Source organism: Bipolaris maydis (assembly GCF_028858645.1).
Source record: "Bipolaris maydis strain C4 unplaced genomic scaffold PSV08scaffold_11, whole genome shotgun sequence".
Lineage (NCBI taxonomy): Eukaryota > Fungi > Ascomycota > Dothideomycetes > Pleosporales > Pleosporaceae > Bipolaris > Bipolaris maydis.
Genome location: NW_027093867.1, coordinates 1,484,334 through 1,508,174, shown reverse-complemented (window position 1 = coordinate 1,508,174; position 23,841 = coordinate 1,484,334). Strand labels below are relative to the sequence as shown.

Sequence of the window (23,841 nt, the reverse complement as noted above, 5' to 3'; positions counted from 1 at the left end):
CTTGCAACAACGCAGAATGCGCATAGCTCTAGTGCCAACCCGTCTCTCTTTTCTGTTAATAATCGAGATCTCAAACAACAACTATGACATACATCCACAGGAAAATAGTTGCAACAGCGAAGATGATGGTCTTTGAGAAAGATGACGTGACTTATCTCACTAGTCAGACGCTGCGCCGTATCCACGTGATAACTCAAGCACGTGATAGCATAAGCACGTGATAGCATAAGCACGTGATAGCATAAGCACGTGCCAGCTACTCGTAAGCTATCACGTGCTTGGATTGTCACGTGGCTCTAGCAGATCGTCTGACTAGTGAGATAAGACGTGACCGAGTGTTTGTGGATGATGACGCTGCCGCACGTGCTCGCGCGCCTCGCTGGACCCTTGCAATCTTTCTACATTCGCCCCACTCATCGAAGAATTGCACTGTGCCTCCTTGCACATCTAATTGCTATCTAAAGCAGCCGAATATATGCATCTAAATGTACACAAGCTGCATATATTTCGAAGAAAGCCACAAAGTTTTCAGCACTCTAGCACTCTAGCACTGTTTGCGCAACGCGCACACTCAACGCGACAGCGACGCGCATAGCAGAATCTGCGAGTCAACGATAAGAAATAAGCAGCAAAGTAAATTTAAGAGGATCAGTCCAAGATGGCGCGCAAAAAAGCTCGGGATCACAAGCGGCAGACCAAGATCAATTTCTCGCCTGCTTCCCAGACATCGCGTGCGACTAGGTCCTCCGCTACACCCATGGCTAGCACATCCCAGAAGCCACAAAAGCCGACCAAAGGCAGCACCAGTCGGGCGTCAAAGAAGGCATATCAGGACTCAACGAGCGAAGACGAGTTGGCACAAGAGACAGAGAGAGGCTTGCGCATAGGCATGTTCAATGATCGAAACAATCACTCAAATGGCCTTTCAAGCTCAGAAGAGGAACAGCAAGTTAAGAAGCAGCCCAAGTTAAAGTCCAAAAAGCGGCGACGCGAGACAACACTAAGCGAGTCTGAAGGCGAGGCAACTGTTGTAGTAATACTACGCAAACGTCAGCGGCACGCTATCAAAGTCGAAATCGAGAGCTCAGAAGAAGACAAGAAGAGAAAGAAAAAGAAGGAGCAAGCCAAGTCAAAACCTACGCTATGCAGCACTCAAAGAGGGGTCGCTAGAAAGGCTTCTACGCCAGACAAGGAGGAAGAAGAGGAAGAAGAGGAGCATACCCCGCCTCGTAGTGTCAGGCGCAAGCTTAAAAGACGGAGACCCGCATCTGACGATGAAGATGAAGACGAAGATGAGATAGACAGGGCCAACAAAGACTCTGCATCAGATGCGGAAGACTCGGATGGTGCTGATGATACGATGGATAACGAAGAGCAAGAAGAACTCAAAGAAGACCTTGCATTCTTACGATCATCTCCAGCTGCAGACAGTCGCAGGTCAACAAGCACAACGCTAAAGAACAAGCGACAAGAAGCTCTGGAAGCTCTGAAGAGACGAAGGGCTGGTGCGAACGAGGCTTCGTCTTCAGGAACACCTGTGCGGCGAAAAACAGTTGTCATAGATTCTGAGTCTGACTCCGATTCAGAACTCGAGTTTATCAAGGAAGAGGATAACGATGTAGAGGCTTCGGATCAGGACGACAGCGAAGATGAGAAAGAGACCAACGCCTTTGACATGTTTCAAGAAGATCAAGATGATGAGCAATTTATCGACGATACAGAAAATGTTATCGGAGAACCCGCAGCAAATGACGACTTGGACGAGCTGCGGCTGACCTTAAGCCTCTCCCGAGCAAAGACAAAGGACTTGTTTAGACATGCTGTCGAGTGGATGGTTATGAAAAAGATTCACCCTAGTTTCGAGGCAACCAAAAATATCTATACAGTGACTTTCCGAAAACTCGACGACGAAGTCAAAGGCCTCGCGGGATCAAAATACACATCAGCAGCCTGGACTACTGACTTTACCCGCGCTATCCGCGCACGACCAGACCTGATAATTACCGACCTTAGTGCCAGCGAAAGAGCCGTAATGTCTCCCCACTGCGAAGCCTGCAACCGCACCAACCACACCGCAAGCTCTGAGCTCCTCTTCCAAGGCAACCCGTACAACCCAGACACCCTCGAACCCATCTCTACCGATTCAGACTCAGATTCTGACTCCGACTCCGATTCCGACAGCTCCTCCTCCTCCTCTGCCCTCTCCACGGACTCGGAAACCCTCCCCAACGGCGAAAAGCCAACCTACAACTACCAAAAAGAGCGCATACCCCCAGAGTCCCACCGCTTCCCCGTCGGCTCAACCTGCAAAGCCAACGCCCAGGTCGCACACACTTTGTATCATTGGCGCTACCATCTCTACCAGTGGGTCAAAGATTACTTAAAAGCAGAGGGCCATTTCACCGAGAAGAAACTAGTAAAGAGAGAAGGCTGGAGTGACCGCAAGAGAGCAAAGGCTGCACACAAGATTGTAAAGCGTATGGAGGAAAAGGGCCAGATTCGCGAGTTGTATCATTCGTACAAGAATCAAATTACTGCCGCCGTCGAGGCGGATAATCGGTTTGAGAATGGGTGGGGGAGACGGGCGAGGTAAAGGGTTATTATGTTTCAATTGGGAGAGGGTAGGTTTTTTGTTTGCTTGTGTGTGTGTGTGTAAAAAAAAGGCTGGGGGGTTTGTACAATAATTTGAATAACTGCACTTGATATCCTGTGTGTAGGGTATGTTTGAATAGGAGCTAGTTAATTTCCTTGAAAACGAAAATGCGGTTGTACAGTGCGCATGTGAAGAATTAGAAGAGAGAGAAAAAAAAGAGCAACACATTGATTCATTTCTTCTGGGTATCGTGCTTTTGGTTTATCATGACGTCGACTTCCTCCCCCCTCCCCAAAAAAAAACAGCGCTTACAACATCTCATCCACCTCTTCTGGCACAGCTACACTCTGCGCTACCGTAGCACCCACCTCCTTGGCCTCACTCGCCTCATCCATATCCTCATCGCCTCCCCACTCCCTGTCCCCTCTCTTCAATTCCACACCCTCCCCATCCGCCAACATCCCCCCCTTCTTCACCTTCTTAACCCCCTCCCCATTAATATCCTCCCACCCCTTTGCCCTCTCCGTCACCTTCCTGCCCTTGCCCAGGCTCTTGAGCCGCTTATTCGCCAACTTATCCATATTCTCTTCCGCACGCTCAAGGCCCTTTTGGTGGCGAAGCCGCTGCGCGCGCGTCATGTTTGTGCCTTTTTTCTGGCGCTTCTGGATGCCTGCGTCTTTGGCGGCGAGCGCGTGCGGGTTGATGGAGGATGGTCGCGATGGCGAGGCTGAGTCCCGTGTTGTGTGTGCCGGCTTTTGGGCGGATTTGGGCAGGTCGAGGGAGGGCGAGGCGGCGCGGCGCGCGGCGCGCGAGTGGATGGTGACTTCTGTTGTTTGAGAAATTTAGTGGGTGTTTTGGGGAGGGGGTAGAGGTTTATATGGGTATGTTGGGGGAGGACAAACGGCGCTTCTTGACTTTTGCTGTTTTGGCCATTGTGTATATTGGCTTTTTTTGTTGCGGTGATTGCGCGGGAGTTGTTTGATGTGGTAATCTTCTTTTTCTTTCTTGTTTCAAAAAGTACTCGACCTATCTGGTCTATATGGTCGAAAAAAAAAAGATATCTTTTTTTTCGAGTTCCACACAAAAAAAAGGTCTACAAGGTGTGTGTGTTTTGATATGTCGTGGAATCGGGAGTCGCAAATCTACAAAAGTTCCCCCACTAGCTCGTCAAGGACCGAAATTCCGGATCCACTTCGGCCGCTAGTTGCATGTCCGCACCTTCTTCAGTAGCCGCAAAGCCCTTGCCCTACGAACATTCACGCCAACCCTCCGCCACCCACCGCAGTCGCCCATCGCCCTTCGACCGTCGTCCGCGTACGCTCGTCTCTCCCATGTCGCAGACAAACACACCACCGCGTTTGCTCTGTTCGACACCGTCCATGCGCTGGCCCGAGGGCTGAAAGACTGGAACCCTTTCCCACTTTGCGCCTTCACTGATTTATCATCATTCACCAACCTTCGCTCCCGTTCGCCCACCCGCTTTTTTTTCCTTCCAACACAAAAAACAGCGTCGTGGTCTCCTGCACGTTTCAGCTTTATCTTTTTTTACAACAGCCCCCTACGAGCTATGAGCTACGGCGAATACCCCGAACTTGACGCCTATCAACAGCGCTGGAACACATCCGACTCGCATTCCACTCCCACTTCCCTTTTCCTGGGCACTATCATAGGTGCATACTTTCTCCTCAGAGCTCTCGACTATCTCGGCTTTCCCATCGGTTTCTACGTACGCCGGTTTCTCAGGATGGCGACCAACGTTTTGCGCTCACGTGCGTCTTCGATCGGCTCCGCGTCTGGATCGGAATCCGACGATGCTGCGGCGCAGAGTGGAGGCATGTTTGGTAGCCTCTTTGGAATGAGTCCCGGCAACCTGCTCTCAAAGGGCGTCAGAGGCGTCGCGAGCGCTCTTTCCATGGGTTCCGGTGATGTTCCGCCTGGCTTGGGAAACATCAGCAACTCTTGCTACCAGAACAGCGTCATCCAAGGCCTTGCCTCGCTTCCTTCGCTGCGCGACCATCTCGCCAAAACCACATCCGAGCATCCTTCGCTCTCGCCTGAAAGCACCAACGGCGCGCTGTTCGAGATAATAACAAAGCTCAACGACCCAGAGAACAAGGGGCAGCATTTTTGGATACGCGGCAAGCTCAAGTCGATGAGTACCTTTGAGCAGCAAGATGCACAGGAGTATTATAGCAAGATATTGGATGCGCTAGATGAAGAGGTCAAGAAGACCGCGAGCAGTAAGAGGCGATCCTCGGTCTCCTGGCTGGAAGTCACAAAGATTCTCAGTGACTCACCAAACGCAGATGAAAAGACGCAAGAAGGAGAGAAAGGTGATTCAGAGAAGCCAGCCGTACAGGCCCCAGCAAACCCTCTTGAGGGCCGCCTCGCACAACGCGTCGGCTGTACATCCTGCGGCTACTCGGAAGGTCTCACACTTATCCCGTTCAACTGCATCACCGTTTCCCTGGGAAAGAATCACGGCTACGACATTCGCGAATGTCTTGACGAATATACGAACTTGGAGTTCATCGACGGTGTCGAGTGCGCAAAGTGCACATTACTTAAACTACAGAAGACCCTAACTCCTCTTGTTTCTAAAAAGCCCGAATCGCCATTGAAGGCCAGACTCGACGCTGTGCAGGAGGCTTTGGAAAAGGAGGACTTTGAAGATAAAACGCTCCTAAAGACTCTGAATGTGCCCAAGAAGAACTGGGTACAGAGTACTAAATCGAAACAGGCAGTTGTCGCGCGAGCACCCCAGGCATTGGTACTTCATGTCAACCGTAGTAGTTTCAATGAGTACACTGGTATGCCGTTCAAGAATACTGCTGGTGTCTCATACCCGAGTGTCCTGGACCTGGGCAATTGGTGCCTGGGCGGTGCTCCGGCTGGCTCTGAAAAGCCTGCCATGTCTGAAGAAGAGTGGCCAAAAGATCCTAGGGAATCCATGCTACCAAGGGGCAAGCCCATGTTCGATTCCCCTTTCCAATACCGGTTGCGGGCTGCTGTCACACACTACGGGTCACATGGTAACGGACATTATGTGTGCTACCGGTCACACCCAAAGACTGTCTCCAAGCCGAGCGATAATGAGGAGGCTGATGCCTCATCGACAGATGGCAAGGATATCGAGGATGAAAAGGAACAGGAAGAGACACAGGAAGAAGCTGTCACATCCCCGTCGGAACAGTGGTGGCGCTTCAGTGATGACAGTGTCTACCCTGTCTCTGAAGAAGAGGCTCATCAAGGAAATGTCTTCATGCTCTTCTACGAACGCATTGATGAATCAACGCCCGTACCATCTCATTCCGCCACAGACAACGTCACAGTTGCAGAAGATGCTCCCTTACCACCAGTCGATGTGGCAGCATACGCACAAGCCTCTCCAAACGTAGAAGCTACTACCATTGCTCTCCCAAGCGACGACGACGACGATCTTCTCTCGATCAAGTTAGCCACCAAACCGCAACCGCCTCAACTCTCCATACCCACCACACAAGCACCAACAGACGAGACACCTTGCTCCCCATCCAGTGTCGCCACAACCACCCCAACAAAACCAACATTATCACCGCCCCACCTCGACCCCGAAACGGAAGCCAGCGACGCAGACTCCGAAGACGCCCCTTCTACCCAGCTCACTTCGGACTACGAATCCGAAGCCGACGCTGATGTCCCCACACCCCCACTCAAGTCTCTGCCTGTTTCTTCTTCTTCTGCTAAAATCTCTCCAAACTTGATGCGTACAGCGGGAAATGCATCGAATAGGGGTCAGCAGCGTAAGAGACAGAGTTTGCCGCTCGTTTCTGCGACATAGTTTGCTCGTGGCGCTAAGCGTATCAAACTCGAGTTTGTACGGTAGGGAGATGCGTGGAAGGAAGAGTAAGGGGGGGGGAGGGAAGGGGAGGTTTGCATATGTTGATGTTTGTGGTTGGGATCTATGGGGGACGAGGGGGGGGATGGAGAGATTGTAAAAGATAGGGTGGAAATGATGGGAAATCAGTATAGGCGTTTAGGTACCTGTTTGCCCCTTAGGGTCAGGTTGGGTGGCAGTCTGTTTTTTTTCTTTTTACTGTTTATCTCTGATTCTTCTTCTTCTGGGCGCATGGGTACACATGCAGTGTTTACAAGAAAGCTCACGGGAGTTTTTTTTTTCGTTCTCTTGATACGTTTGAAATGAATATTCGATGCTTTCAAAATACATCTGCCCCGTGCGCTGAATCCCCTGTTGCATACTTATGTCATTGATGGATTTTCTATCTACATGATCTTATATGTATCTACACTATCAAGCCTAAATCCGCAAAGTATCAACCCGCCTTCCAACCCAACCAATATACATGACATGTATTTGTGAAAAAAAATGTTCACCCACTCATGACATAATCCTCATCAACCTCAAACTCGCCATCCCTCTCCGAACCCACCAAACTAAGGACGTCATCCTTCGCCTCGCCCCTCCATCCCATCCCTGCCCACGCCCGCCCCGCCGTCCGCATCACGCCATCAAACTCCCCAAGCGCCTCGAACCACCTGTCCCGCCTCTTGCTCTCGCGCACCCCTCCCTCCAGCGCAACGCGACTCGCCCGCGTGGTCCGCGCCTTGCGCGCTGGGCCCAATCCAGCAGCACTTGTGCTGGTGGTAGCGGGGCCGAGTACATCGGACATTCGCGCGCGCATCTGCTCGAGACTCTGCTCATGCGCGACGATGCTGCGAACGTACGGGGCAAGATCCAGCGTTATGATACTGAAGTTTCGGTCGAAAGATGAAGGGGTGAGGGTAAACGAGGTGCGTTCTGGGAGGAGTTGGTCAGGGGGCGCGGCGAGGCAGTCGAGTGCGGCGGCAAAGTCTGAGCGTGTGAGGTGTTGTTTCGAGGCTTTGAGTTGTTCGTGGCGTAGGATGGCTTTGGCATAGGCGGGCTCCGAGGTTGGGGCTGGGGAGGGGGTGGTGCGGGTTTGGGAGATGGTTGGGTAGGCGCGGTGGATGAGGAGGTGGGTTTGGATGGTGAGGGAGGTGGAGAGGTGGAGGAAGTCGGTTGTGTGGTCGATTTGGAGGAGAGGGGCTGCAAGGGTGTAGTTTTGACGGGATTTTTCGGGAATGGGGGGTTGGGAGGCGTCGGTGGGTTGGGTGTGGGAGGTGCTGTATGAGGGGAGGTCTACGCGACAGAAGATGTCTGCTGCGCTGAGGGACTCGGTGTATGCATCTAGACTGTCGAGAGCTTGCATGCGGTGGGATGGCTCTGTGTTCTGCACGTTGAGCGTCTGTTGGTTGCTCGTCATTGGGGTTCCCCAGTCTGAAGGGCTGATGCCCCAATCCGTCCAGACTTCTTGCAGTAGTTCCTCTTCCTTGTCGAAGGCGGTATTGGTGGGGGCTTCAAAGACATTGTGCGAGAGCCAACCCATACCGGATTGATATGTGCCCTCACTAGCAACTCTAAGTGTTTGGCCATGTTCGTCAACGTCTTTGCCTGGTGGCCAACGTTGATAAGTCCATTCCAAGCCACCCTTTCGATCTCCAACAGATATCTGACACCAAAAGTCAAGCTCCATAATACTAGCTCGGAGATCACAACCCTTGGATTGGTAAAGCTCCTTCACAGCTTGTCGCGCAAGAACGTGTCCTTCTCTACCAGCCAGAACAAGTAGGTAGTCAGCGGCGAGCTCCACAGGCGGAGACTGAAGTCGTAAGACAGCAGCAAGTGGCAAGTCGTGCATTGGTATTTGTCTCTCATCGTTACAAGTGATAATAATGGGACGTTTGGAAAGCGATGCAATCTTTGTGATCTGCGTCCAGAACTGCTGGTCCTCGTCGAATAGGATGTCGGCTTCCTCAATAAGAATCAAAGATTGCTTCTGAGATTTACGTGACGTTTGTGTGAGTGGAAGAGTAGCTTGGGCCGGTGATGGTGCTACTTTCTTGACTTCCTGCGGTCGTGGTTGTGCCTTTATTTTTGGAACTATTGCTTTGGGCTTTGTTTGAAAGAAAGATGTCATGGTCCCTTGCCGCCCACTGCTGATGTCTTTTTCAAGCGCGTCTACATGATCTTCTTCTGTATTCTCTACGGTCTGGGAAGGTTCTTGAATCGATGCTGCGTTGCGTTTGTGGTTCACTAGATGGTTTCCAGTCATGTCGCCAACTTTGTCTTGGATATCTTTGCCTGAGCGGCGCATTCCGGCATGGATCTCGAAAACTTCAAATCCCATCTCTTTAGCCACTGCGTGAACGGTTGCACTTTTGCCACACCCGTGAGGCCCGCTGATGAGTATGACGTTCTTATTGCGCGTCCACTGTGGCCGTCTGAAAGAGCTTGGCTCCATGTAGCTTCTTCCCTCTACATGGGGCAGCATCACCATGTCTTCCTCCTCCTCTTCTTCATCGTCTGGTACAATAAAGTCGTCAAAGGCCTTCTTGCGTTTTTTCCGGGGTGGTTGTTTCACATCTACTGTAGCAGTGGTTTTCGATGCACCGCTCACAGTCATGACTGTCAGACTTTGCAACCAATCTTTGAGGACTACTGCATCTGTTCCTGTCTGTAGCACATGAGCAGAAGATTTTGGGGCATACTTTTGGGCCCAAGATTGGACCTCGCACTTCCCCTGATCAAAGGGCGTGAGATTGTACTCAATTTCTCTGAGGAGATCTACAACGGCTGTGTGGAATGATTGTGATTGCCCCGCAGTAGCTAGGGAGGGTGATCTAGCCAGCAGCTGCTCATGTACTCTACGCTTGATATTGGAACCGGTGGTGAGTAGACGTGTTGGGAGTCGGACATCTTGAGGAGGTGCAAACTCGGTCGTACGGTTTTTGTTTGTCCGGCTTTGATCCTTGGAAAGATCGTGTGCAAGTCTTGCAATCATATCTTCATGTTCTGGAAGGGTTACAACAGCGTTCTTCATCTTTCGTGGTCTCAATGCTAGTTGCACAGAGTTGGAGTTATCCAGGCGCACTGGCAAGTTTGTTGGTTCCATATTGCGAACATGCACATTCTCGCTAGTCGGCCATGAGGGCTCATTGAGACCGGATTGCTTGCCAGCTTTGCTTGTGTGTAGTCCCCTATTATAGAACGAAGTGGGCTCTGGTGATTCGTCTCTACGAGTCTCGGCACGCAACTTTCCCGGAGTGACCGCGCTTTTCCTGGGGGTCACGGCGGGCAGCTCTGTGATGACCTTGACTGGAGGGGAGTCCTTTTGGGCCTTGCCAAGAAAAAAAGGGTGCGTTACTTTCGACGGAGCAGCTGGTTTCGGCTGTGCGTTCTTCTGAGATGCTTCGCGTTTAGTCGATTTCCTCTTTGCACTCAAGATCTCTTCGATCTTTTGGCCAATGGCAGATCGGCTCGCTGGGTCTGTGCCGTATTTGATAACCGTCACTGTAGGAAGGACTTTAGCATGCTTAGGCTTCCGGCCTCTTCTCTTCTTTGGAGGTGATGTCGGATCTACTGTTGATTTTGGTGGGCTGGAGACAAGTCGACCGCTTTTGGTGATTTTGATCTGCTTCTTTGGTGTCACATTCTTTGGCTCTTCAAGTAGGGATTCAGACGGAACAGCGACTGGCTCCGGGTAAGCTGTCAGTGACGGCGTACTAGGCGTGGTAGATGTGTCTGAGTGTTCCTTCTGGCCATATTCAATCACTTCTGGTGCACCGGTCATGGTCACGTCGGTGTGCACATGGGTGTTTGGTGGTGAATCCAAGTCCGCTGGCCCATCGACCTGTACTTGTAATTGTTGGTGCCAGTCCAGGGAAGGCGATTCAAGTTTTGCCAAGGCCGATGAATCGAGCAAGGGCTCTGGAGATTGCGTCTTCTGCCTTTTCCTTCGATCGTGGTTGGGATCTACCTCCAAGGAAATTTCGACAGAGTCGCTTGTGCCATCCACAATATCCCGAATTATTGTTTGTGTCGGTGGAGGCCGAGTGAAGCGGTCCAGAGATGCCTGGTTCTTTAAGTGAGATACAAAGGTTTTCTCTTTCCCTCCATCATTGGTTGACGCCCTCTTCTTACGGCCTTTACTAGGCTTGGAGTCTGTATCTGTGGATTCGGGGACGTCGTGGACATTGTTTGCTGAGGCATTATTCTTGGGTTGTGAAGAATCTGGTATCTGACCGTCTATGCGAAGCGTAAGCATCTGATTGTCCACCATCTAGCCAGGAACATACTGGGGGGTTTAGAAAAAAATGGATGTACGGTCTTTGCCTCCAGATTCATTGCAGGTTGTACTGCGGAAAGGGCCATATACACGTTCAGAGACTACCAGAGCATTCGTAACATCGGGGCAGGTCTATAGAAACAACAAATCGGGCTGAAATATGGATTGCGTGCGTAAACGTCGTAAAGTGAATGCATACAACCGCAATCATTAACGATGACCAAAAGACACTTACAGGACACGCGACGTGACGCGCTAGAGACGCCACTACAGCCACACTTTACCACCCCTGCACGTGTCAGTCACTAGCCACAGCTGCACGCCAAGAATTCGCACTCTGGTCACCGCCCTATTTTCTGCCAAAGCTCCAACTTTTTTCTTGACCAGCACTCGACCACCAAACTAAAGCAAGCGCTCCGCCCTACGGCTCACGCAGACCTCAGATAACCCGACTTCCAGGTCTGGCAAACACCATGTCGTCCGATCAGCCCATTGGCGCTCCCTTCACTTTGGCATCGCTGTCCAAGCCCGTCGGCTCGACAAATGGACGTGTGCACGCTGCCGGCGTCTGCAGCATTAGCGGCATCAAGAAGAGGAAGCGCACTGAGATCGCTGTCGGCGTGGACGGCGAAGGTGTATCAATCTACAGTGTATGTATTTCAATTTGCGATATGCGATAGCCGCTCAGATTTTCCCAGCTTCAAAATCCCCAACTTGTAACCTCATATGCGCTTCCGCCCAGCGCCACTTTTACAACCGCTCCTTACTCCATATACCGAAAAGGCCCTTCCAAGACACCAGCGCATCGCTTCACATACGCATCTCTTACCGGCTCATCACCCGCTGATAAGCCGCAACTTGTTTGTTTCCATGACAAGACCAATGGAGAACACACCGAAACCATACAGACGACGTACACTCCCTCTGCTGCTGCGCGTATTTCCACATTAGACTCGCTTCCTGTGGCTCCTAGCGGTTCCTCGAAAGATGCGACTCATGACATCCTTGCGACCTTTGATAATAGCGATGTCATTTGTCTTTCCGCAGACCTGGACGCCGTCAGATGGACTGTAAACCTCACGTCGCTCGTTTCTTCTGGAGAATCTCAAGTCGCGATCGAATACATCACACTTGCTAGCGCCAGGTCTGTGACGCGGGGATTGCTTCGAAGCCGACAGGACATTGCGACGATTTTGGACCCTACAGCAGACAGCACATCCGATCTTCTTGACCTTGTCCAGGTGCTTTGTGTCCTTGGTCGCAAGACGAATGGTGCAAGAGTCCTGACACTTCTGCAAGTACAACCAAGGTCTGCGGATCTTACGACCACTCAGCTCTCGCCCGTAAAACGCTTACTCGCCTTGGATCTTCCTGCGCCATCGAAAACATTCCTCTCTCAGAGTAGCTCTACGCAGATTAATCTGCACGCATCCAGCGGCGGGCTCTATCTCATCATCAAGGGAACACTGCTTTCTTACGATCTTTCTGGAACTGTACCTAAGCTTTCTTCGGAGTTTGTTCTTCCTGCGCCAGGTGTCGACGCATTCCTACGAACCGGACAGGACGTGATCTTTACTACGTCGCAAGACATGTGCAGAGTGTTCGACGTCAAATACAATTCCTTACAAGCTTTGCAGTCAATAGTCGCCGGCTCTTCTGCTTCGGAGCTTACCAGTCCCTCAAAAAAGAGGAAGCATGCACAACCAGAGACCAGTGAACATTCAGCGTCCCCTTGCAGTCTGGTGGCGTACTACGCCGACATTGGGTTGGTGGTAGCTGTTCGAGAAGATGAGGTTGTTGGTATGCAGTTTGGAGGTGCAGCACCTCGGAAGCGGGCTAAGACTGAGGGCACTTTGCTTATCGATGCTCTTGGCAAAGGCATTGCACCGGAACGAAAAACTGGCACGGGAATTGACGGCCAAGCTTGGCAAGAGAGGAAGTGGAAACTGAACAAATATGCTGCCAAGGGCAAGATTGCAAAGTTTGAACAACACTTCGCCGCAGATCTGGGAATCGAGCTTGAGAGTGCCGAAACAGTGCAGAAACGTGAGAACGAGGTTTCGGGTGGACCACTGACTAACGGTGGCGGACCAAGCCTCCCGGAAGATGACGCCATGGTCGTTGACAAGCTTGATGGGGAGCCTGCGAAGGACGAACTACCTCGATGGAAGATGCCAACTGTTGTTCCTGGACACCAAAGACAACAGTATCGTCAGTATGCGCTGTATGCACTGAGTAAGATATTCTACTGCATAGATGCTAGCGAAGCCGATCAGGAACCTCGAGTGGTTTTGAAGATTGGCTTCTTTCCACCCAACGTCTTCCAGTGGCTTCTGCAGACAGGCCATCTGACCAAGGAGTCCATTCGCCGATCACTCCTCGATGAAGCAAACGGCCAGATTCAGTCGGTACCGACTATCGTTGATGGCGATATTGTCAAGGCTCTCGTTGATTACGATGCTGACTTGCACATTCTCTCTGCTGTCTTGAACCACACCCAGTTTCTTCCAATCGGCGAAGTCGTTCAGGCTATCAAGCTACTCATCCAAAGTATAGATGACGAGCCGGAACAAGCTCAAGAAACGAAGCTATTGACTAATGGCACTGCTCCACCCGAAGCTGAAATGGATGTCGATATCACCTCCGAGTTAGAGGCAGCATCGCATGAAATCGATCACGCCCTGTCAGTTCTCGACCACGGTCTCCTGACTCGGAGTCACACCTTGCGACCTGCACTCATTCGACTACACACTTTCCCTGCCTCGATCATCAGTTCAACACTTCGGTCCATGCTTCCACGGCGGGACCTTGAATCACTCATTCGCCTCTTACATCTTGAGTTGAAGAATGGAGGATGGTCATCACCATTGGGCTTCGTTGATTTCGAAACCGCTGGTGCTGACAATTCTGGAGAGGATCCGGATGATCATGCTGTTTCTATTATTGCTTCCCTACTTTCGAGCACGCTTGATGCCATTGGCGCCGGAGCTTGGCTCGCGTCGGTGGGTTCAACTTCTGGATGTGAAAATGGTGACGACATGCTCAAATCATTGAACAAGGACGCATCCGTCGCTCTTAGTGGTTTCTTTGAAGCGCACTTCATTCGTGGGCTACTATCTGAGTTCCTACGCTACGCATCTACCGTGCCTGCTTCAAATAAGCCTTCCATTCAGACTTTGGAGATGCAGGGCAAGCCGTTTGGAGTTACAGGTAAACTGAATGGAGAGGAGGATTTGCCCATGTTGCCACTCGGGGCAAAGGCAGACCAGGGTGTAGAAAAGATGAAGAATAGTAAAGGCGGCAAGAAGGAGCAGCGTAGTAAGCGGGAGATGGGCATGCTCATCAGTAAAAAGGTGCCAAAGTACAGCTTCGAGCGCATTGTCGTTTGAAAAACTGTATCATAGCTGTTAAGTTTCTGTAGCAGCTCAAAATCCTCGTTTTCGCATTTTAATGAACAAGTACTACCTTTCCTTGGTGATACCCAGTCTTTCAATCGTGATAAGATAATCTATACGGGTTTATGCACGATGAACGATGAGAAACGTTCTGTGTATTAAAGGACTACTATCCTGCAAGGGCCCGTAGCCGGTTAATGGCAACGTTACTATTTTGGTACCAAAAAGTTCTCGGCCCCTTTGTAATACAGGTTCACCACTTCGACTGTCAATTCCATCGCCAATGTGACAAAGTTTTCGGTTATCTCGAGAACGTAAGCATCTAGTGACCAAGACTTTTGATCAGCAGTTGTTGATGACTATGTTTGGCTGAAGAACTGGCTGACATCCAGTTCACACGGACCTGAGTCGTACCGAAAGCAGATCTGCGGGCCGAATGGCTCTGGCGTAGGCATAGGGGGCGTGCGCTAAGTTGTAAGTCTCTCTTGGCATAATGCTTGACCAATTGCAAAGCATACTATGACGTGACTCGGACCTTCCAAGCTGCCGACAGGGACTTCCTGACGGACAGTCGGATATTCCATGAAATTTGATTGAAGAATTCACCCTTGTTGCCCGTCTTCGTCCGACAATGGCCTTAATGTCTCTTCTTCTCTTTGCATTCTCTCCACCTTCTGACGTGTAGGCTTGTGAGACACACTTGGGTCCTTGCCGTTACGATGGCATCTTCGGCGACAAAAAGGAATACTGATGAACGAGATGAAGCGGATTCTAACACGACTCCAAGATCGACACCCAGTGCGACACCCAGTGCGGAGCCGGAACAACCTACTGGTTATCAACAGAATGTGTCTTCAACAGAAGAGAATGAGAAGAAGAAAGAGAAGAAACCATCGAGATTGAAAGCAGCATGGGGGAAACTAGGACTGGACCTTCCAACTCTTCTGATGATGGGGAAAGCAGCGCTACCGCCGACTATTGCGCTCTCCATGTATCAAGCAACCGATGTTGCGCAAACATACACGACATTGGGATACCTCACGGCCATTGTGTCCATTCTTGGTTTCTGCATCATGCCGCGCGCAAAGTTCATCCAAACTATGACTATGAACATACTCGCTAGTTGTATCGGAGCTGCCCTTGCAATGCTTATGGTCTGGACTGGTGTGAAGGCGCGACAGCACACGACAGATCCTGCCGTACCTCCACAAGCATACAATTCCTCTCAGTCTGCTGTTCTCGCAGTCTGGCTGTTCTTCCAAATATACGTGGTCAATACTATGAAAGCCAAGTTCCCACAACTTGCCTTTCCTACGATAATATACGCCATATTTGTTAACGTTGCGGCAACTAATGGCTTCTTGTTCCAGACGGTACCGCAGTGCCAAACGTTCGTACGGAGGCTGTTGGAAACGTTCATGACAGGATTTGCGATCGCGACAGGCGTAAGCTTATTCGTTGTGCCTGTCACGTCGCGGAAAGTCGTGATGAAAGAGTTCGCAGGGTATATTGGATTGCTCAAGGGCGCCCTAGGTGCTCACAAGGCCTATTTCAACAGTCTGGAAACTAGCGATATGTTTGCGCAGAGCTATGTGCCAGATACAGGAGACAAAAAGAAGAAAGAAGCAAAATCAAAGGTGAAGCCAGAAATTGAGGCTGTCAAGAAGATGACGATAGGACTGCAGGAACTGCACGGAAAGCTTTCTGCAGACCTCCCATTTGCAAAGCGAGAGGTTGCATTTGGAAAGATGTCGCCCGACGACTTGGAAGTCATGTTCAAAAACCTTAGATCAATCTTGCTACCGGTCTTGGGCTTAACCTCAATCATAGATCTTTTCGAACGCAGCGCGGAAATTAACCACTGGGATGGGCATGAAGACGAGCATGACGAGGCCCTTCGCAGGCAAACTGTAAACGAATGGAATGAGATGTTCAGGTTTGCGCACGAGCCGCTCAGCAACATATTTCAAGCTCTTGATGATGGTCTCTCCCATGTTTTCTTGAGATTGCAGCTGACGAAACCCCCGAAAAAGAAAGGAAAGAACCAAGAAGATGCGGAGGCAAAAGGAGACTCTGTCAAACCGGGAGATGCTGGATTTGCTGATCACCTTCAAAAGCAGGCTGATGCATTATTCAGTACGAAAGAGTCTACACTCCACCATTGGGTCAAAACAAAGGGAATCAAGCTTAGGGACGACTACTTCACATGTCCCTCGGCTATTGATGAGGAGACCCTGAAGCTTATTCCTAGTATTACGACAAGGAAGCGAGACCAACGCCAGCTCTTCATGCTTCTCTACATTATGTTCCTGCTTCATTCGATAAGCCGCTCAACGCTCGAACTGGTAAAATTCGCCGACAGTAAAGACCAAGCGACCATGAAGAACAAGCTCATCTGGCCAGGCGGGCGACGTTTCAAGAAGTGGCTGAAGAGTATTTTCCAAAGTCAAGACGCAAACTCGGACGATGAGACGACAGTCGCTGGGTTCGATAGAAACAAGACTACTGTATACATGGGAGAGGCATTCAAGAAAAAGAAGGACCCAGAGCATCTACCACCCGCCAATGCATGGGAAAGATTTGGAGACCGGTTACGCGGAATTCCGGCCTTTCTCCGCAGTCCTGAATCATCTTTTGGGTTCCGTGCCGCTTGTGCCACGATGAGCTTAGCTATCATAGCCTTCCTGCGCCCGACACAAAGGTTCTTCGTCGAACAACGCTTAGTATGGTCTTTGATCATGGTTGCCATCTCTATGACACCTACTGCGGGTCAAGCAATGTTCCAGTTTCTATTACGCATTATCGGAACAGCTGTAGCAATGATTTTTGCGTGGCTCATCTGGTACATTCCTGATCAGAAGACGCCTGGCGTACTTGTTTTCCTCTGGGTTTTCGTTGCGATTGGATTCTACATTCTACTTAAGCGTTTAGACTTGGTCATTGTTGGACTTATTAGCGTCGTCACTGCTACTATGATTGTCGGCTACGAGCTCCAGGTTCGCAAGATTGGCGAACAAGCAGCCGTAGCAGGGACAGGCCAACCTGCATACGCCATCTACATCCTAGGCCCTTACCGTCTGGCCACCGTCGTTGCCGGTGTTGCAGTAGCATTTTTCTGGACAATATTTCCTTACCCAATCACCGAGCACTCTGTTCTCCGCCAGCAGCTTGGTGGTGCACTGTATCTCTCTGCAAATCTGTTCTCCATCATGCACGAGCAGGTTATGGGTCGTATTCGAGGCGAACTTGGTGGCGAAGAAGACAGTAAAAAGGACAGCCCAGGATACCAGCTAGTCAAAGCCCGAAACAAGGTCTTTGCCAAGCAGATGCTAACTATCCAAGGATTGAAGATGCATGCTGGTTTTGTGAGGTGGGAATTCCCACTCGGGGGCAAGTTCCCGAGGGAAGAATACGAAAAGATTATCACGCATGTTGAGAAGTACGCATCGCGCCTTCTCCTCAAAGAAAAAACTAGAAGCTGACAACCATAATAGTATCGTCAACTACACAGCCCTCCTTGGCTACACATCCGAAGCCTTCACCCACCCCTCGCTAACCCAGCAATCCTCCGACCCGGAACTCAAAGACACCAACAGCAAAGCTCAGTGGTTCCACGACCTCCGCCGCGTAATCTCCGACGCAAAAGTAACATCCCACGAAACAACCTCCTTACTCGCCATGCTCTCCTCCTCCATCACAAACGCCCAGCCCCTTCCCCCTTACCTCCGCGCACCCCCCGGCGCCCACCTCTCCCGCAAACTCGAAATGGTCGACCCGGAGATCCTCAGCCTCAAACACATTACCGAACCGGGTTATGCGGCGTTTGCCGTCATGGCTGTTAGCACGCGGTGCATCGATATGGAGGTAGAGCGGCTGTTGAAGGCGGTCAAGGGACTCGTGGGTGAGCTGGATTTCTCGTTTCACATTGTTAGTACGAGTGAGGAAGAAGGGTCGTCGAAGGAGACGCTTGTGCAGAGGAGTAGTAGGAAGTTGGATTGAGTGTCTTTGTTCTTTTTTTAAATGTATTTTGTGTAAATGGTTCTTCTTTCGCTTGGTTGCCTTTTTGTAGGGTTTGAGGCATAGAGGGGGAAGGGGGGGTTCTCACTGGGGAGGTTGAAGCGATACCCGTACATTTTCACCAAAGCAAAGAGGTGCGCATATAAGGAATGTTCTAATCATTACTCATTCAAACTATTCTAAATCGCATTATTTCGTTCATATACCGCATTCCTTCCCCCTTTACCACTGCTACTATTGTGAGTTTTTTTATTTCATCAAGACATGACTTTTCGACCATCGCGTTTTGTTTCTAGTACCTCGGCCTTTTTTTTGTTCGTAGAAGAACGTGTGTTCGTCTAGTTGCACCCAACAGCCTGGGCCGAGCGAATCGGCGCAAACGAACCAAATGACTTGCAATCGCCGCCAACCTGGTCGATGGTAATCTGGTTGCCTTGGCATCCGTCGGTGTCGTATGCAATAACTATTTCATCACTTTGTTAGTATATCAAACAAGAACCAAAAAAATAACAAGTGCAAAAGAGATAGCAAAAAAAAAGGGGAAAGGTGATCAAAGGAAGAGAAAGAAGAGAAAACTTACCTTTGCATCCACTAGGCAAAGCCGGAATGTTATCCGCGGTGATTTGGAATGAATCCGTGTTTCCACTGAAGATGGGGGATGTACCGAAGCATGTGCCATCTATGGGAATATACGAGACTGATACGCCTTGGCTGTTGCAGCTCTGGCCGCCCCAGATACTGAGGGGCACGCCGTTTTCGAGGCTCGACGAGGCGGCTAGGGGTGCGGCTAGGGGTGCGGCGATGGCACTGGAGAAGAGGGCCGCGATGAGGAGGGTGGAGAAGCTCATTTTTACGTAGTAGTGGAAATCTCGAAGAAAAGACAATTGTTTTGCTTTGGCCGAGTAGGGGAGATGAGATGGGATAGACTCTTTTTCGTATTGAGATGAGAGATGTGTTGATTGTCTGGGTGAAGATAGCAAGAGATGTAGGATAGACGCCTTCTTTTTATACACTTGTCAATGACTACACGGCAGAGCATCTTCCAGTGAAGTTGCATGGATACTCTCGTCCTTTGCCGGCTGAGAAAAGGAGTCTTACCGTTTGAATGCGCGCGCCCAACCTTTCCGTGGCGGTTGCATTATTGGCAATTGCAGTAGTCACAGGCCCACGACTAGTGATCTACATGGTTGGTGGGCGTGAGCGGGATACGGTGAGGCTCGCGGTTACTCGCCCTGTGCTGCATCTCCATCTTGGGCGTTTTTTTGGTCGACAGGATCCGGCGAGATCCGTTCCTCTTTTTTTTTAGCGAGCAGTACAGTCAGCATAGGCTGTGCAACCCGCGGTATCCCGAATAGCAACGTGAAGGTGTCTAGGTACGATCCTGGCTCGTTTGTATTTTGCCTGTAAGCCAACTTTGAACATGGCGGGCGGAGAAGCTTCCGTGGGAACGTCGTGGTGGCTGAAAGTCTAACGCTTGACTTTGACCACCACACAGAGTTGATCCTCGTTTGTTTGTGTACTCGGTTTCCCCCTTGATTCCTGAATACGGATTACTCAATGATAGAAAAGAAATAGATAGTATACATCGTTGACACGCCAGCATAGCGTGACGCAGTAGTTGCAACTTTGTCGGCTGACTAGTACCTGTAAGTTTGACCATCGGCTGTATATCCTGACTACTAGCCCGAGCCGTAAGATCAGTTCGCCTGTGTATGCATGCTTAGCCAAAAAGCATGCCAAAAGCGGGGCCTATTGCTAAGAATCACTTGTTCAATACTCGCGTCTTGTCCAGGATCGTCCCGCATTCATTGTGTAACGTGCAAGCCATGAAGTTCGTCATAGTAGGCAGCTCCGAGTACGCCAAAAGTCCTACACGTAAGCATGAGCTGTGGGATACATAGGCTATTCTCGTTTGACATGTCAGTTGCCAAATGAAGGTTATGACACCGCACTTTTTCTGTAGCTAAGACATTGTTGCTGCGTCCTGTAGAAACGATGAGCTGTGGGTGAGGGTCTAGACAAAATCCTTCCAGAGACTGTCTGCTGCAAGCAGCATTTACCCATTCCTTTGCACATGCAAGACCCGTAGTACATGGATGCGCCTTTCCGAACCAGCTGTCTAGTGCTAGGCCGGGTGGTGATAGTCGTTGACATGACATCGGCGTTCGTTGCCTGATGTGGATCTGCATTGCCGGCCCTAGTAGTACGTAATGGTGGATCTCTTGAGCATAAGACTAAGTAGACGTTCCGTGCCGCGCGCTAGGCCCCAAAGAATGCAAAAAGACGCAAGGCGGACCTGAATGTCATTGACGATGATGTGTTTTAAGCCCGAGTGCAAGCCGAGTGAGTGACTGGAATGTTGGCAGAATAGGGTCTTGTTGCGAGACTTGACTCCTTCACCCAATCCTCTTTCTCCTTGGTTCCACGCTTCAAGTCCTCTTCGTTTGCTAACTCATGGCAGGATCGGAGGTGGACCACCATGCTGGGTGCATTGCCGAAAGAGGCTCGGAGGATCTGACAACACGCCATCCTGACCCACATGCTAAAAAATTTAAATCGCTACCGATCATGTCCTTCAGCCTCAGAGAGCAGATGCAAGGACCCTGAACTTAACCATAGGCTAAATGTGAATGAGCAGAGGATCTGATTCCAGGTGATGGCACTGGAGTCCTGATGCCGAGGCGTTTAATCGAGCGGCGATATGTTCAGAATTGACATTGGGCTGTTGGGGGTTGGGTGCGGTCGGTGATGCAGCACGGCTTACTATCCACTAGAATCCCGAATTCCAGCAGGGTGGTCATCCGGCCTGCGTCGGTACAGGCTGAATTGATCCCAGAAGCTAGCTATGCCGCTTGCATTCTTGAGTGCATTCTTTGAGTTGGAATCCGGGTTGGTGGATGAGCGAGAGATGAAGAGCTCGATGGGAAACCATCTGAGATTGAGGCTGATGCTCATCACCCCACCCCACCCCACCCCCATCCAACCGTGTTCAACAGTCGCCGTGGGGGTTGCCCGCTGCACATTATGGTCAGAAGTCGAATGGATGACAAGAGCTTAACTTAAGGAAGCGCTAGCCACCTACCCACTCCCATCCTTGCACAAAGAATGCCTGACGCTGGTTCCTATCGTTGCTGCCTTCACCGCATCTCTAGCTGACGGGAGAGACCAGTCCCTACAGATAAGAATTTAATTTGTAAATACTAATGTACTGCCGTGTTCTGGCCGACTAGCTCGCACACAGGGTCAGCTTTTGCGCGGTCTTCTTGCATTTCGCGTGTAGTGAACCTGATTGTAGGGTTGGTGTGTACGTCGAGCCGGTGACTATTTTTACCATACGATGTTTACTCTTGCGTCTCCATCGTCATCGCCGGTCATGGGCCTAAATCTGCCTCTGTCGTTAAGCCATTTCTCCTTCAACCCCGTAACAAGGTTGATATTGCCTTTCCAGCAATCAGCTCCATGCTCATCTTGTCCTGTCTGCATCAGCCAAACAACCCGGCGCCTGCCAAGACGGCGCAACAGTACTCCGTGGCTCCATGAGATGAACTTGGTATAACGAGCTGCCATGCCTGTTCGTTCTTTGGTTGGCGCCCTCTTCATTGTCTCAGTGACCATTGTCTGACCGCAGTCTTCAATGAAGACGTAAGTGGGCGACACGCGGTAGACCCGCCACCCGTATTGTGCAGCCTCGTCTTTAAAGAACCCCGGGTACTTTGGGATAGCCATCGTAGCAGGGCCTGATGCCCCGCAAACAGAACCCTCTATATGTCCTATTGCAGTTTTGTATAACATAACCATTAAGCGCTGGGAGCTCATAAAAGGTACAATACGCGAGTGCTCGAGTGGCTTTGGCGGACTACGGGCCGCATAGAGGCATTTCTGATGTCAAGTAAGCTGGGTGGCTGATATCAAACATTGTAGGTCCTACTTACACTGCTGATGACAGCGTATTCGCTATCTACAAGACGCTTCAACATGACCTGCTGCGTCTCTGCGTCTGCAGCTGCCAGTCTAGCCTTCATAAAGACAAGCTCCAGGATTGCAATGGATCGAAAGATGACGTAGTCTTTCAAAGCAAGCCTCGAAGACCCTTTCAAAACTACAGCAATGTAAATCAATGAGAAGAAGTTGACAAACGGCGTGTCTGACCAGATGAATCGCCCTGCACGCCGAAGAGCCATAATAGGCATGACGAAACTCTTCTTCTTGCATGCCACTGCAGCAGATGCCAGGAAGGTTAAGCCAAAGGTAGCTGCAATCAGTGCATTTAGTACTCCTGTTGGAAGAGCTAGGTTCATGGTGATTGCGGACGCAAGCGAGCATATTAAGAGGACAAACCCAGAGTTTGTAAAGTACAACTCAGCCAGCTCGCCATCTTGATCTCTTGAGAAGACAGACGTGTAGCCGTCAAGCATGACAGAAGTATCAATAGCAGCCTTGTCTTTGGCAAGAATGAATATGTGGTAAAGGATGGCTGTACCATTGCTGATTTCTTTTAGAAAGACGGTTATGCACGAGTGCAGCAGCAATGCGCTGGCAAAATTGATTTCCTGCTCCCATGGGACGGGCGACATGGCTGTGGCAGAAAAGAGAGTGATGGAGGGAAGAGGCAATATCGTGGTCGGCAAGGCTGGATGGGCCTGGCTGGGGGAGGCCTGACTGTCCGTATGTGTGCATTGTGGCGCACATACTGCTAACTGTAAAGAGATGAAATTCTAGCGCCACCGGAGCAGTTGCATGAGCAGTATTGTAGGCCATTTCGTTCATCTCAAGCCTTGAAAGAGACGATTGTAATCTGCTTGCTACTGAGCTGGATGACTTGCTGGGAAAGCGCGGAAAGGCGAAGAGCGAGGAAACCAAAAGAAGAAATTGCACGGAAGCTGTGAATTCGCGATGAGAGCCTGTAGGCTGTGTAGCTCGCTCGTCTCAGATAGTAATTGTTATATATGGGTACCACAGCGATTATGATAACCCCACCTTTGATAGCAAGCCCAGTTCTTCTTCATGAATGCCACCCAAAACGCCATATTGAAATGCATATTTCCTCTGTTGTATGATACATCCTGCGTCTTTCTACTTGCTGCCCCTCACCTAAACTTGGCTGTGCCCGGTACATCCTTGATCTCTTCGAACTTGGTGCCCATCTTGACTACACTGTATCTGATAAGACGCGGATCTAGACTCATGGTCCTGCGCAGGGCGTGCTGAGCGCGGGCACTGGCATCGAAGCGCATAATGAAGTGGTGGCCATAGTGATGTGTCGATTGCAGCTTCTTGGCCGGCTTGGGGAGCAGAAAAGTGCCCCAGTTGGAGACGCCGCGCACAACGCCTTGCTGATCGAGGACGATTTTTCCAGCGGTTTTGGCGATTCTAAATAAAAGGCCGGGTCAGACAAGAGTGTATTTCGAGGGGCAGGTCCACGGTATGTGGGGATTTACTCTTTGACTTCGGAGAGGCGGCCAGGCCGTACCTGAAGCACTCGTCAGCACATTGACATATTGTGGGCAACTCAATGCGAATAGTTATGTCGTACCACTCCGATCATTTCGTACAGCATGTCTGGCGTCGGATTGCGCGCGGGTCGCGTGTGTTTGTCAGTCTGGATGCCCGCTCTCTCCGTCGCAAAAAGTGTTCGAAAGCGGCCAACCTTTCCGCCAAACCACGGAAGAGCTCCACTTTTTTTACTAGGTCT

The 23,841-nt window shown here is 50.5% G+C and overlaps 9 protein-coding genes across 9 annotated transcripts; 4 read left to right on the top strand and 5 right to left on the bottom strand.

Moving 5' to 3' along the window:
- Window positions 1-658: 658 nt before the first annotated feature.
- On the top strand, window positions 659-2,607 carry PSV08DRAFT_228212 (uncharacterized protein; the record flags this gene model as incomplete). Its single annotated transcript, XM_014221764.1, has 1 exon — window positions 659-2,607. The coding sequence occupies one exon, from the start codon at window positions 659-661 to the stop codon at window positions 2,591-2,593; it is 1,935 nt and encodes a 644-aa protein (XP_014077239.1). The 3' UTR covers window positions 2,594-2,607.
- A 190-nt stretch (window positions 2,608-2,797) lies between these two features.
- PSV08DRAFT_364542 (Alb1-domain-containing protein) lies at window positions 2,798-3,526 on the bottom strand (the record flags this gene model as incomplete). The annotated part of the gene is made up of 2 exons (XM_014221765.2): window positions 2,798-3,419; window positions 3,496-3,526. The coding sequence occupies 2 exons, from the start codon at window positions 3,524-3,526 to the stop codon at window positions 2,902-2,904; spliced, it is 549 nt and encodes a 182-aa protein (XP_014077240.1). The 3' UTR covers window positions 2,798-2,901.
- Window positions 3,527-4,160: 634 nt separating this feature from the next.
- Window positions 4,161-6,413, top strand: PSV08DRAFT_185448 (uncharacterized protein; the record flags this gene model as incomplete). Its single annotated transcript, XM_014221766.2, has 1 exon — window positions 4,161-6,413. The coding sequence occupies one exon, from the start codon at window positions 4,161-4,163 to the stop codon at window positions 6,411-6,413; it is 2,253 nt and encodes a 750-aa protein (XP_014077241.2).
- A 550-nt stretch (window positions 6,414-6,963) lies between these two features.
- PSV08DRAFT_411483 (uncharacterized protein) lies at window positions 6,964-10,796 on the bottom strand (the record flags this gene model as incomplete). Its single annotated transcript, XM_014221767.1, has 2 exons — window positions 6,964-10,697; window positions 10,748-10,796. 2 exons carry the CDS (start codon window positions 10,794-10,796, stop codon window positions 6,964-6,966), a joined length of 3,783 nt encoding a protein of 1,260 aa, XP_014077242.1.
- Window positions 10,797-11,210: 414 nt separating this feature from the next.
- PSV08DRAFT_404013 (uncharacterized protein) lies at window positions 11,211-14,208 on the top strand (the record flags this gene model as incomplete). Its single annotated transcript, XM_014221768.2, has 2 exons — window positions 11,211-11,387; window positions 11,436-14,208. The coding sequence occupies 2 exons, from the start codon at window positions 11,211-11,213 to the stop codon at window positions 14,124-14,126; spliced, it is 2,868 nt and encodes a 955-aa protein (XP_014077243.1). The 3' UTR covers window positions 14,127-14,208.
- A 623-nt stretch (window positions 14,209-14,831) lies between these two features.
- Window positions 14,832-18,201, top strand: PSV08DRAFT_207477 (uncharacterized protein). The gene is made up of 2 exons (XM_014221769.1): window positions 14,832-17,571; window positions 17,627-18,201. The coding sequence occupies exons 1-2, from the start codon at window positions 14,852-14,854 to the stop codon at window positions 18,129-18,131; spliced, it is 3,225 nt and encodes a 1,074-aa protein (XP_014077244.1). The 5' UTR covers window positions 14,832-14,851; the 3' UTR covers window positions 18,132-18,201.
- Window positions 18,202-18,288: 87 nt separating this feature from the next.
- On the bottom strand, window positions 18,289-19,124 carry PSV08DRAFT_404011 (uncharacterized protein). The gene is made up of 2 exons (XM_014221770.1): window positions 18,730-19,124; window positions 18,289-18,612 (listed from the first exon to the last, which is right to left on the bottom strand). Exons 1-2 carry the CDS (start codon window positions 18,995-18,997, stop codon window positions 18,488-18,490), a joined length of 393 nt encoding a protein of 130 aa, XP_014077245.1. The 5' UTR covers window positions 18,998-19,124; the 3' UTR covers window positions 18,289-18,487.
- Window positions 19,125-21,318: 2,194 nt separating this feature from the next.
- PSV08DRAFT_364537 (uncharacterized protein) lies at window positions 21,319-22,752 on the bottom strand. Its single transcript, XM_014221772.2, has 2 exons — window positions 22,082-22,752; window positions 21,319-22,028 (listed from the first exon to the last, which is right to left on the bottom strand). Exons 1-2 carry the CDS (start codon window positions 22,721-22,723, stop codon window positions 21,477-21,479), a joined length of 1,194 nt encoding a protein of 397 aa, XP_014077247.1. The 5' UTR covers window positions 22,724-22,752; the 3' UTR covers window positions 21,319-21,476.
- Window positions 22,753-23,022: 270 nt separating this feature from the next.
- PSV08DRAFT_320771 (mitochondrial 37S ribosomal protein bS6m) lies at window positions 23,023-23,769 on the bottom strand. Its single transcript, XM_014221773.2, has 3 exons — window positions 23,683-23,769; window positions 23,588-23,619; window positions 23,023-23,519 (listed from the first exon to the last, which is right to left on the bottom strand). The coding sequence occupies exons 1-3, from the start codon at window positions 23,704-23,706 to the stop codon at window positions 23,237-23,239; spliced, it is 339 nt and encodes a 112-aa protein (XP_014077248.1). The 5' UTR covers window positions 23,707-23,769; the 3' UTR covers window positions 23,023-23,236.
- Window positions 23,770-23,841: the final 72 nt, after the last annotated feature.